At 34.4% G+C, this 14,092-nt stretch overlaps 2 protein-coding genes across 2 annotated transcripts; both read left to right on the top strand.

Moving 5' to 3' along the window:
- Positions 1-340: 340 nt before the first annotated feature.
- LOC110039232 (pentatricopeptide repeat-containing protein At1g56690, mitochondrial-like) lies at positions 341-8,281 on the top strand. Its single transcript, XM_020744230.1, has 2 exons — positions 341-2,701; positions 8,206-8,281. The coding sequence occupies exons 1-2, from the start codon at positions 543-545 to the stop codon at positions 8,261-8,263; spliced, it is 2,217 nt and encodes a 738-aa protein (XP_020599889.1). The 5' UTR covers positions 341-542; the 3' UTR covers positions 8,264-8,281.
- LOC110039233 (transcription factor MYB78-like) lies at positions 8,273-13,056 on the top strand. Its single transcript, XM_020744231.1, has 4 exons — positions 8,273-8,349; positions 11,906-12,080; positions 12,183-12,312; positions 12,401-13,056. The coding sequence occupies exons 1-4, from the start codon at positions 8,347-8,349 to the stop codon at positions 12,729-12,731; spliced, it is 639 nt and encodes a 212-aa protein (XP_020599890.1). The 5' UTR covers positions 8,273-8,346; the 3' UTR covers positions 12,732-13,056.
- The last annotated feature ends 1,036 nt before the right edge of the window (positions 13,057-14,092 follow it).

Raw genomic sequence — 14,092 nt, 5'->3', positions numbered from 1 at the left:
TATTTGTAAGATTTTAACAAAATATTTTTCTTAAAATTTACATGGGGCATTTACATACCTATGACATAATTCTTATGTACTAATATCTAAAGCTTAAATTTAAAGTTGCATATTTATAAAATGAAAAAAAAAATTATATCACTTAAAAAAATCATTATTACTGACTTTTAAAAATTGAAATGTATTTTGTTCAACATTGACAATGTAAAGTAGGATGTAGAAAACAAAAATAAAGATATAAAAATACTTCAGGAATTTATGATATATGATATAGAGAGAATGCATTTTTATGATTTTTATTAGTGAAATTCATATATTTCGTCATCAAAGTTTGGGACAAGTGCAACGGTCGGATATTGGAAACTGGAAGTTAACCACTGACCTATCGAAAGTGTTTTTGAAGCTGTGCCTGTTGTTCCTTTTCAAGGGGTTTTATGGCCTTAATTTCGTTGCGGCGATTAACAAATCGGCCGGTTGGTGGTTTCTCTGAGAAGGAATCCTTGCTTAGTTACAAGTAAACAGAGATCCGATATGTGAAATTGATGATAGCCCCGATCACTTCTTCTATCGAGCGAGCGAGAGAGAGTGCAAGGATGCGGTTTGTGCCCATCCGCCTCTCTCCCTCAAACTCCGCCGCCATCATTGCATCTAATTCCCGCATCGCTCGTCTTAGCCGCCAAGGCCAGATAGATGCCGCACGCAAAGTTTTCGATGAAATGCCAGAGCGGACTATTGTCTCGTGGAACTCTCTCATCTCCGCTTACTTCATAAAATGGCAGCCTCAAAATGCCCGCAATCTTTTTGAGCGGATGCCTAAGCGAAATACCGCATCCTACAACGCCATGATCTCTGGCTACATCAAGTTAGGCCATTTTGCTGATGCCTATGCAGTCTTCAACTCCATGCCTGACCGAAACGTCGTCTCCTGGACCTCCATGCTCCGCGGGTACATCCAGGCTGGCGCTATTAATGAGGCCGAAGCCCTCTTCTGCCGCATGCCTGAGAAGAATGTCATCTCATGGACTGTCATGCTTGGCGGGCTTATTAAAGATGGTCGCATTGACGATGCCTGTCAACTATTCGCTCAGATGCCTGAGAAGGATGTGGTTGCCAGGACCAGCATGGTTTCAGGATTTTGTCAGGTAGGCAGAACTACCGAGGCTAGAGAAATCTTTGATAATATGCCTCGTCGGAATGTGATAGCCTGGACTGCGATGATCTCTGGGTATGCCCATAATCTACAACTTGAACTCGCAAGGAAGCTTTTTGAAGTGATGCCGGTGAAGAATGAGGTGACATGGACTGCCATGCTTACTGGGTACACCCAAGCAGGGCAGATTGAGGAGGCCATTGATTTATTCTATCGGATGGAAGAAAAGCCTGTGATTGCTTGCAATGCCATGATTATTGGACTCGGGCAATGTGGAATGGTAACTGAAGCAAGAGATGTTTTTGATCAAATTTTAGAAAAAGATGATGGGACATGGAGCTCAATGGTGAAAGTATACGAGCAAAATGCTTTCCAATTGGAAGCATTTGATGTGTTTCGCTCGATGCAATTGGCCAATGTGCCCCCAAATTATCCTTCAATCATCAGTGTACTTGCTGTTTGTGCTGGCCTAGCGGTTATTCTCCATGGCAAGCAGGTTCATGCAAAAATGATTAGAACACATTTTGACAGTGACGTGTTCACTGTTTCGGCTCTTATCACAGTTTATGTCAAGTGCGGTGACCTTGCCAAGGCTAAGATAATTTTTGATAGTTTTGAAAAAAAGGACACTGGCGTGTGGAATTCCATGATAGCAGGCTATGCACAACATGGACTGGGAGAGGAAACTCTACAAGTTTTCAATGATATGTGCTTGATGGGCATGATACCTGATGAGATTACCTACATAGGCGTTCTTCAAGCTTGTAGTTATTCTGGAATGGTCAAAGAAGGGAGGGAGATTTTCAAGTCCATGAGTTTGAATTCCTTGGTTAGACCTACGGCTGAGCATTATGCTTGTATGGTAGACATGCTTGGTCGAGCTGGCCAAGTTGATGAAGCAATGGAATTGGTTAATAATATGCATGTTGAAGCTGATGCTGTTGTATGGGGGGCCCTACTAGGAGCTTGTAGGATTCATAAAAATCTAGAAATTGCCGAAATTGCTGCGAAGAAGCTTTTGCAGCTTGAGGCTTGGAATTCAGGCCCTTACATTTTGTTGTCCAATATCTACGCTTCTAGTCGGAGGTGGGAGGACGTTGCTAAATTAAGGAAGGCTATGAGCTTAAGAAATGTCAGCAAGTCTCCTGGTTGTAGTTGGCTTGAAGTCGACAAGATTGTGCACATGTTCACCGGTGGAGACTTAATAGCTCATCCTGAGAAGCAAATTATTATTAGCTTGCTGGAGAGATTGGATAGCTTATTGATGGAGTCAGGCTACCACCCTGATTTTAGCTATGTTCTTCATGATGTTGATGAGGAGCAAAAAAGACATAGTTTACGTTATCATAGTGAAAGACAAGCAGTAGCGTTTGGCATTTTGAAGGTTCCTAAGGGAATGCCAATTTATATCATGAAGAATTTGCGGATTTGTGGTGATTGTCACATTGCAATCAAATTGATATCAAAAATTATGGAACGAGAGATTGTCCTAAGAGATTCTAACAGATTTCATCATTTCAAGGATGGCTCTTGTTCCTGCAGAGATTACTGGTAAGTTTTAACGTTATATTACATCAATACAATTACATTATCGCCTTTTCTTAGCATGTTTACATACAAATGTGAAGCTATCAAACCTACAAAGTCCAAGCCTGGTTATGCTACACTTTTCTCTTGTGTAGGTTAATTATTCTGTGTGAATTTATCAGTTAATAGTGGAGTGAATGCAATATTTGCTACATTGGGTGGGGATTTTTATGCAATTTCTGAAATTCTAATAAAATATTAATCATTCACATTTCATGTGATTCATTAGACTCAATAAACACATAAATTTTGTAATTATTGCACCTTAGAGCTATATTTTCTTGGTTTCCTATGCCGTCCATTAATGCATTATGCTTCCATGCAGTTGTAGATTATTTTAGATGGTAACACAAGACACCTGGATGATAATAATAACTTTGTAGAGCTTATTGATTTTGTGTGAAAGAAATGGGTCTAAGGTGGGAAATATGACGTATGTGAATTTTCCTTGGATAGCTGGGAATGCTAGGAAAAGGGTTTAGAAGTTATTGGTGGTGATTGTGTGGATATTTTGGTATCTAGCAAAATAAAGTATGGTTGGATATGATTGGACAATTTTATGAAGCTTATATATTTTTTAAACAACTTATTATTAGGAGTGTGGGATCTAAGATAACAACTCCTTATAATCATAGGGAAATGTGGTGGAGAGGATAACAATGTGTAATAAAAATAAATGCAAAAAAAAAACTTATACACAATAAAGAAATTAAAAATATACTTTTTTTTTCAGCAAAGAGGAGTGTTGCATGTTACCAAAGTAGAAAAATGGAATAACCTTGGTTCTGAAAATCAGACTGACTTGTTCGACTGATTTGATCGTGAATTTGCCGTAAGTTGGGCTTGGTTCATACTGAAAATGCCGCATTTATTTAATCAACTCAAACCACCTCAAACTTGCGATTTGATTGTCAATTTGAGAATTGTTGCTAGTTTCTAAGAAGTTTTTGAGTTCCTTCTTTGGTTAACTGCATATGATCTAAGGACTAGATTTCTTTTTTTTCCAAATTTGTTGTATATAAAATTTAAAAACTTAATATCCTTTTTATATGGTAAGGATATTATTTTTAAAATTAAAAAATTTAAAATCCTAAGGACTAGATTGTCAACTCCATGCAGCTATAGATTATTTTCGATGATAACACAAGACACCTTGATGATAATAATAACTTTGTAGAGCTTATTGATTTTGTGTGAAAGAAATGTGTTCAAGCTTATTGAGTTATTGATTTTGTGTGGAAAAAATGGGTCTAGGTTGGGAAATATGACGTGCGTGAACTTTCTTTGGATAGCTGGGGATGCTAAGAAAAGGATTTAGAAGTTATTGGTGGTGAGTGTGTGGCTATTTTGGTGTAGAGTTGAAAAAAGTATGGTTGGCTATGATTAGGAAATTTTATGAAGCTTTAATATTTTTTAAACAACTTATTATTAGGAGTGTGGGATCTAAGATAACAACTCCTTATAATCATAAGGAAAAGTGGTGGAGAGGATAACAATGTGTAAAAAAAATAAATGCAAAAAAAAAAAAACTTAAATACAATAAAGAAATTAAAAATAGACTTTTTTTCAGCGAAGAGAAGTTTTGCATGTTACCAAAGTGAAAAAATGGAATAACCTTAGTTCTAAAAATTAGACTGTCTTGTTTGACTAGTTTGATCGTGAATTGGCTGTAAGTTTGGCTTGGTTTGTACCGAAAATGCCTCATTCATTTAATCAGCTTTTACCACCTCAAACTTGCGATTTGATTGTCAATTTGAGATTTGTTCCTAGTTTCTTAGAAGTGTTGAGTTCCTTCTTTGGTTAACATGATATGATCTAAGGACTAGATTTCTTTTTTCCAAATTTTTTGTATATAAAATTAAAAAAATTAATATCCTTATTATACTAGCAACATTCCCGAAAAACTATATCCCAATCTTGTATGTATTCGTGTGAGGCATCCCTCATGCAGTCCTAATAATTGCCAGGTGATTTTTCTATAGTTGCATTATGCTCGATGCTTTTAATTTCCTTACCTCAAAACATAATTGATGCAATATATACAATTTGTCTTGATTATCATCTACCTTCATATCACAAATGAAAGTTAATTTGTTAAGAGATTGTCTAGAGAAATGTAAGCTTCTTATGGAGTCTTATAGATGTTGTTGGAAAGAAACATGATATACTTTGTTGATTGACGTGAGGATAGATGCTATAAATAGAATATTAATAAACTTCTTTGTTATTGTCTAGGAGTAACTTTTTTAAGGTTTGTTGATGCTTATGACATCAGAAGGGATGCAACTATATGTTCTTTATTTGTTGAATTCATTTAGTGGATTGGTCCATAGAATATTGTTCAACTTATGACGGATAATGCAACAAATTTTAAAAAGGCAGCAGTGTTATTACATGAAAAATATACTACTATTTTTGGTCTCTTTATGATACACATTTCATAAATTTAATTTTGAAAAATTTAGGTAGCATGCCTCATGTGGCAGAACTTGCTAAAGTTGTATACATGATAATAGTATTTATTTATAATTAGATTTTTATATTATCTTGGTTATAAAAATGACATTGGTGGAATGAAATAGTTTGTCTGAGATCCATTTGTTTTTCTACAAATTTAATACTGAAAATTGTGTATGGATTTAAACATATTGATAAGCAATTGCTATTAGTAAGTATTATGATGACTGAATATTGTCAAAAAACCACTATAAAAAAAGTAATTTCTTTTTTCTTCTTTAAATTCTGGAATGTTTTCTTCATCATTTCAAAAGTATCAAGGATATTAATATTTTTTTTTTGAGTTATTGATTCAAATGAAAAACTATCCCTTATCAATGTTTATGATGACATGTATAAAGCAAAGAAGACAATTAAAGAAATTATATAAGCCATATAGCAATATTATTAAGAAAAGATGAGATGAACAGCTTCATCAAGGTATCCTCTATGCTGAACATTTTTTTAATCATCACTTTTAATGTGATATAAATACATATTGCCAATAATCTAATGCTCTGGAAGTATTAATTGAATTTATTAGTAATAAAAATATGTGCACTAAACCTAAAAGATAATTTAAAAAACTTTTGAAAGGCAATTGCTCTCACCATGTCAAAAGAAATACAACTTCATAAGTGCTTCAAGCTTTCAACTACGAGCACAACAATTTTTTTTGCATCTTGAAATTAATTAAAAATGATAAGGTACAAATGAATGTTGAAAGATGTTTGAATCTAGTGTTCTAAATTTATAAAAATTAGCTATCATATTCTTTAGTCAAAATTTTTTCATCTAACTTCAAGGCAATTAGAGTATTTTTGAATAGATTCACATAGAGAAGAAATTATCTAGATTATTTAAAATTAAATGATATGTTTTATGCTAAAAGCAATCTTAATTTAAAAAATGTATATATTCATATTCTAGTGGTAAATATTTTGAGGCTACAAATGTACCCGGGATGATGGAAAGTCATTTGAATCTTGATCGGGTTTGTTATTCTCAAATTTAGGTTAGGACAACTAAAATTTCCTATTTAGAGGTATTTAAGTTAGGGCTTCACCTCTATCTATAAATATTGCCCCTTTTCATACCTTAAGACTATGATATCTCTTAAATTAATTTATCTTAATCGAATTAAACTCAACTCAGTTAATCTAATCCATCTCTCTTAAAACCAAATTTACTTCCAACTCAATTCAACCCTAATCCAAACCCAATTCAATCCTAACCAAATCTAAATTATTAAAATCTCAAATCTAATTTAACTTTGACTCATACATGTTCAAAACCCAACTCTAAATCCAATCCAATCTAAATGATTTCTCAAACTTGATTCATTTATTCAAGCTATTGGAATCAACCTTAAGGGTAAACCATATTAGAATTCAAGTGAAGTTAAGCTATGTCCACTCTTATCCATTTCATTAAAGTCTTTAAATTTTGTTCATTTGATAAATGTTTCATTATTGAATAGAAAGATATAAGACATAGTTTTAATTGAGAGCTTTCTCATGAGTAATTCTTGAGATGTAAATATCTATGAGGGAGCCCCCTCATAGGGATCCCAGACCCCAGAATTAAAATAGACTTTGTTCTGTAGATCCATAAATCCTAAAGAATTTTCTCATCCAAATAATTAGATCCATTCTAAGATAAGATTTCTATCTTTTGCGATCGTATATTATTCTTCGAATGTCATATTCAATCATTTTGATAGAAGCCTTTCGAGATCTACGGTGGACTCTAGCATGACTCTTTGAGTTAATTTCCCCCGATCTGCTATGATGTCATTTCATATATGAAGCAATACACATATAAGCAAATGTCTCTTAAGATGTGGAATAAGTGACATATAAAAAAATCACATGTATAGAACTTTCTTCTATCTCTTAAGTTTTTCTGTTCTAAGATATAAATCTATGAGATTGATAAAATCTACACTAAATCTCTATTGCACTAGACTTGTAAAATAACATACATCCATTTTCACTCTCTGCTCTCAGCCTTAACCTGGATACCAACCTTTTTTTTTCCTCTACAAGTCTTCTAGAACTAAACTTTCATGTTGATTTGTCTCTTTCAATAATCCTACCAATTGATTGAAGCACTCTCGTGGCATATTAAACTCGTTTTTAATTTCCAGTAGTCCGAGAGCTATAGATAACTAACTTAAAATGAAATGTTCAACCATCCCACAATGGCCTTTGAGTTGCATTCAGTAAACCATAACCTCCTGAGCTTCGTGGTTTGGTTACTCTTTCTCCACTTAACACAAATAATAATGTATTTTCTCATCAAAGATCATTTCTTTAAATCGACTTGATTGAAATTCAAGTTGTGGATCATAGCTCATCAAAGGAACAGAGCGATATATTGTGGGGTCAACATCGTCATGTGAAGTCAAAGTCTAATAATCAGGTTGAAATGTAATAATCAAATTGAAATCTCTGATGATATAAATATCTGACTTTGTCTGACGTTAAGTGTGTGGTATTTCGGTGTTTCAAACATAGACACTAAAATCTACCTTTAGATGAAGATTAGATGCCACTGTCATGAAGGCTTCTACTTCGTTCAAAAACTCTTCAGTGATTTCTTTTAACCTGGATAAAATCTAATTTACAATCACAATTTTGATGTACGAATATCCATAGATAACCCGATCCATCACAAAAAATGAACACATCATAAAGTACAATAAACATAGATCAATTAAACATAAATGTGTGTATAACATTTAGGTGTTACCATTCAGCCTAAGAAAAAAAAATTTATGAAACAAATTGAGCCTTACATGTGTGGCACGCAGAATAGGCAATTGTGTGTCATGCAAATAATAAATGGGCATAGACACTAATGGAAAGAAGTTCCTTCTTTTTCTCGTTCAAGCATCTTAGCTATGCCTTTAACATTATTAATAATCATCCATAAGCTTATTGCCTTTTTTTTCCTTTTTTTTTTGAAAGGAATGTCCAAAGGCTATTAGACGAGCATCGGTCATCCCTAGGTGTGCTAAATATTTGAGTACCACACTACACACGGGGTGACTCGAACTCGTGACTTGAGGGGACATACGACCTTCAGAGAGGCTGCCCTACCAACAGGCCATGGTACGCTCACAAAACTGTTTAAGGTTATTAACAATTTCTTTTCTATTTTCTATTCACTTTTGTGATTGTCAAAGATTTTAAGTTTGAGTCTTATAGCAAAAATAATGGGTAGCAAAAAATTTCTATATTAAGGTAGAAGAGGAAATTTAAAAACATGCTACTTTTCAGTACCGAATCTTTTGAATTTGTTGCAACTCTTCCCTTTGACCACATGCAACCACCAATTTGAAGCTACATAGTTTTAATTTTAAAGCTAAATTTATTATTTTAAAGGGTTTAGTTAAAATCTTTCTTATAATTTACTCCGTTATGTTGTCTTTGGGGCATTTACATGCATACTTTTGCTCACTCTTGTGCATCCCATTTATTCTTAAGAATAGAGACCAAAATATTCTTCCTTTTCTCCTCGAGCATCTTTTTAAATTCTTAAAACAATATTAAAGAGTTTAGTTAACCAAGAAAGTCACAAATCTTCAATACAAAATGCCTCAATGGTTAAGACGTCATACAAAGATTTCTCTTAATCAAGAGATAGTAAGGAGGATCTCTTACGGAAGTTATAAATTTATCAAGAGGTTTGATAGAGAATTACAGAGAGAGTAAGGAGGATCTACATATGATATTTATGGATTTAGAAAATGCTTACATTAATGTTTCAAGAGAAGTACTTTCAACAGTTTCTGAGAAGAAAGGTATTGATATGACTTATATTCAAGTCATTAAATATACCAGAGTTGTTACTTGTGTTCAAACAGAAGGAGAATTGACCCAATTTTTTCCTATTTCAATTATATTACATCAAGGATCAACTTTAAACCCATATCTTTTTGCTTTAGTATTTGAAGCTCTTACTAGACATTTACAGGAGGATGCACCATGGTGTGTGCTTTTCGCTGATGGTATCATTCTTGTGGGTAAAACTAGAGAAAGAGTTTAGAATAAACTTGAATTATGGAGGTCTACATTAGAGTGTAAAGGCCTTCGTTTGAGTAGAACTAAAGCTAAATATATAGAATGTAATTTTAGTAGTAATAATAGCTCGATCTAGTGGTCGAATTGTAACTATGAGAGATTAAATCATGAAAAGGTGTGAACATTTTAGATATCTCGAGTCTATTATTCAAAGTGATGGTAATATAAATGTGGATGTTATTAGTAGAACTCAATTTTGTTTGGTTGAAGCGAAGGAATGCATTGGGCATATTGTGTGATAGAAACGTACTACTTTGACTTAAAGGAAAGTTTTACAAGATCGTGGTGAGAAAGGAAATGTTATATGGAGCAGGATGTCAACCATTAAATTAGAATAAGAAAAACAAAGTTAAATATTGTAGGGATGAGCATGCTTTAGGTGGATGAGTGGCTTGACATTTAGGGATAAAATGCAAAATGAATATATCTGTGAAAGGATTTGTGTAGTTTCAATGACCAACGAGATTTTAGAGAGTCGTCTTAGATGACTTGGTCACATTAAACGTTGATCATCTGATGATCCGGTAGAAAAGTAGATGTTTTAGATTCGAATTATGTTAAGAAAGGCAGAGTGGGACCTAAAAAGTATTGTGCATATTGAATAATTAAAAATGATCTTAATCTATTAGAATTATATGAAATTTGCCACTTAACAGGACACAATAGAGAAAAATGTTTCATGTAGCCGACACCACTTAGTGGGATAAAGGATTGCTCTTGTTCATGTTCTTGTTCTTGCATTTACGTACATATTCCTCAATTCCTATATATTTTCATATATAACACCTAATCTTTGACTTCTACATTTATACCACCAATATCGTTCATATAAAATCAAAAATACCATCTTTTTAAAATTTATAGGGCATTTACGTGCATAGCACACAATTCTTATATATAAAAGCTGTATGTATATAAAAACCGCTAGTTTTAGGTTTAGATAGATGCATAAGAGTTCATCGGTACATATGTAAATATACAACAGGAAAAATAAAAATACGAATTAAAAAATCATTTTTCGACAAAATAGAAAAACTCCAAATGCATAAAAACTAACAAATGGAATTAAATAAAATTATAGATGAAATTTGCAATCGACATGAACTTTGATTTTAAACAAAAAACTTAAGAAATGTTGAACCGTGCAACGAATGCAATCCAAATCAACTATGTTAATCAAAGGTGTAGGTAGGAAAGAATGGAAATGAGAGATTTTGGCTTCAGTTCAATGTAATAGGGTATTTCCGTGGCGTTGATAATTATAATTTAATAATCGACAGGTTAGTGCGTCGGTTAATATAGAATGTTTGTCAGTTATAAGTTAAGAAAAATCAACATTCCAGTTCCAACGACATTGGACCGTCAGTTTATGAGTCCGCATGAACCGACAGAATTAGCCGTTGGTCAAGTCTCATAGCCCGTTGGAAATGTCTTTAACGAGAAATCTACAAATAATTTAGTCCGAAAACCGTGTGAATTGACTTGCAATACGTAGCATTTTTATGCCGTCAGCAAATTGTTCAAAATTTTCAACCAGCTTATAGTCGTCGGCTTTCCTATTGCTTTTAGATTTTTTTCTGTAGGATATCCAGATTCTAAACTCGCCCTCATATCTCTCAATGTGATTTGTCACATAATAATCAAGCTAGATGAAGGATTAAAAGATTAGGGAATTTTTAGACGATTATGCCAGACATAAAATCGATAAATAGCAATTTTTCACTCTATCTATAATCAAGTGGGGAAGAGAAAATATTGTGGTCGAGAAAGTGTTAAAATGAGGGGAAAAAAAAGAGGCATGCATGCAGTACTAATTCCAATCTGATATTATAACATAATCTTTTCTCAACCAATATATAAGGATCAATCATACTTTTGTTTATTAATTGTGTACCGAGGAGTCTTTTTGATGCAGTTTAACTTACAGAATTAATTATAATATTTTTTATTAAAGAAACCAATAGAATTAAACCAATAGAATTAATTTAAGATTCTTTTCAAATATATGACTAAGATATAAATATTAAACTATTTACTCATAGACTTCGAAACCCAATTTAACATCATCGAAACTGTTGCACGATACTATTATCTTAATGTTGGAAGAAGCCTCTGCTGGTGTGCGACGAAACCTTAATAAGTATAAGAATGTTAATAGTGGAGCTAAAAGAGGATGTTAGCCTTTATATTTTAAAAGGGATATGATTCTACAGATATATTTATTTACACGCATTTAAAGATGCTGTTCCGACCAAAAAAAAAATGATATTTACCCAATTTTCTGTATATTACATACGTTAGTCCAAAAAAAAAAAAGCCTTTTTTTCTTCATAAAAGTACTAGTAAATAGAAATCATTCTCCCAAACAAATTACTAGAAAAAGTCAAAGTTTCCTTCACACTGTTCATCAAAATGGAAATTTATGCTATTCCAATATCTTGTCATTAAAATATAAATAAAAGAGTCGTACCCAATTGAGGCTTCTAAAGTTCTTCCACCACTTGCCAATCCCTATATAAACCCCGTATGCCCCCAACTTCTCTTTTCACAAAATAAGCCGTCCTATCCCGATCAAATCAAACAGCGCACCCCCGCCAGAATGGCCCAACATGGAATAGCGTTCACATCTCTTACACTAAAAAACGAGGAGGAGATGGACTTGAGGAGAGGACCATGGATTATGGAGGAAGACCTTATGCTTATGAAATACATCGCCATGCACGGGGAAGGACGCTGGAACTCACTTGCTCGCTGCGCAGGTACATGCCATTTAAAGAATTAACATCAAAATGACATCTTTTTACTAAACATTAATATGTTTCGCCGATAACAATCATGTTCTAAAACGAAACCATGAACAGGGCTCAAAAGAACTGGAAAAAGCTGCCGACTTCGGTGGCTAAACTATCTCCGACCAAACATCCGACGAGGCAACATCACTCCGGAAGAACAGTACCTCATTCTCGAGCTCCATTCGCGCTGGGGAAACCGGTGAAATTTCAATATCCTTATTTGCAGAATACACGTCTCATTATCTCATCATCCCTGAACGCACCTAAACAATTTTGTAAATCCATAGGTGGTCGAAGATTGCGCAGCACCTCCCGGGAAGGACAGACAACGAAATAAAAAATTACTGGAGGACTCGGGTGCAGAAGCATGCGAAGCAGCTCCAGTGCGACGTAAACAGCAAGCAGTTCCAGGACGTCATGCGCTATAAATGGATGCCGCGCTTAATGGAGCGCATTCGTGCAGCCTCTGGCAAGTCGCCGACGGCGGAGTGTGGGACCGTAACTCGGGGGGAACAGACCACTGGCTGTGGACAGTTGGAAACCGGACGAGAGCACCGGTTGCGCCGGATCGTGGTCGTCGGCGACCGGCTCGATTGGCACGACGTTGACAGAGTTTAGTGAACCGGTATGTGACTGGATAAAGGGTAGCTTTGGGACGCAGAATGGAAACGTGTGTTGGCCGGAAAGTGTTTCGCAGGTCCCAGTGGGGCATGAGCATGGATTAGCGAAACTTGATCGGTATTGGGCCGGGGAGGTGTGTGAGAAAATGTGGAGCATGGAGGACATCTGGCAGCTGGCGCAATAAACTGAATTAATTTAAAATTGTAAAGGGGAGGAAAATCACTCAAAAAGTAATGAACTCTAGATTTTGGGAAGGTTGTTCTCAGGATCTGGGATGACATGTAATATATATGTATATATATAAAATTCGCAAGATAAAAATTCGGACTTATCTCAATTATTTTCCTGAAATGTTTAAGTGGTGGTTCCTTGTTAATTAGAAGGAGATTTAGAAATTATTATTTTTCATGATCTCATTCTTTTGATTTTTGGATTAATAAGGTGATGTATATAATAACTTCGTTTTGTAATAAAATCTCGAATTTAGGAAACATGCAACATAAGCATTTGTTTTTGTAATTTTCTTTTTTAATTATAATCTCTAATGCGATGACTCATGGGATCAGGCATAAATGAGCAAGCTCCCAATTTGTAAGAATTTTATTTTTAAATTTGTTATTATATCAGTAAAAAATAAGTGAATCCAAAAATGCTTATGGCTAAATCAGAAATTTTACTAACACAACTTGAAGACATCATAAATCCGTTAGCACGAATCTCGAGAAAATCTAACATACTAAAAGATAAGATAATATAAAGTCAAGCGGGCCCATTGGTGATAGATCACAGGATAAAGTCAACCCATTGTTGATTGACCACAAGACTTTTCAACGTAGCAACAAATAGCATCATTAACCAAGGATAAAGTCTTGTTGTTATGAATTCAAAGTCTACCTGACTCAGGACGTTTAAAATAGGTTTGATACCTATCTAGTTGTTAAGAGGCTCCACTCTTTGGTAGCCTCACAAAAAGTCACCTAGGCTCTTCATTAAAAGGCCAAAGGTTTTACCTTGACTCTTTTCCCCAAAGGACATTTTGTCAAATAGATGAGCTACCCATCAGATTACGATGATTTACTCATTGCGTGATAACCTGGTCTCATCTTAAAAACATGAGTCCTCCATCTAAGGGTGAGGAATCAATATCTAGACCAAAGCAGCTGGTCGTTAGAGCCTAACCAACTGAATCAAATCCAGACGATCGAATGCCAACAGAAGCCAACTAATAGATTCAAGCTGACATCGCCAAAATATCAGATACTCAAAGTTAATCATCAAGTCTATCAGCAAACCCTACATAACATGATAGGTGAACAAACCCTGTCTAACAATAATTTATTTGCATCCAATGATCGAGT

The sequence above is a fragment of the Phalaenopsis equestris genome, unplaced genomic scaffold, assembly GCF_001263595.1.
Source record: "Phalaenopsis equestris unplaced genomic scaffold, ASM126359v1 Scaffold235885, whole genome shotgun sequence".
Classification (NCBI taxonomy): Eukaryota; Viridiplantae; Streptophyta; class Magnoliopsida; order Asparagales; family Orchidaceae; genus Phalaenopsis; species Phalaenopsis equestris.
Note: the sequence above shows the minus strand (reverse complement) of the source record. Positions and strands in the feature narration are given on the sequence as shown.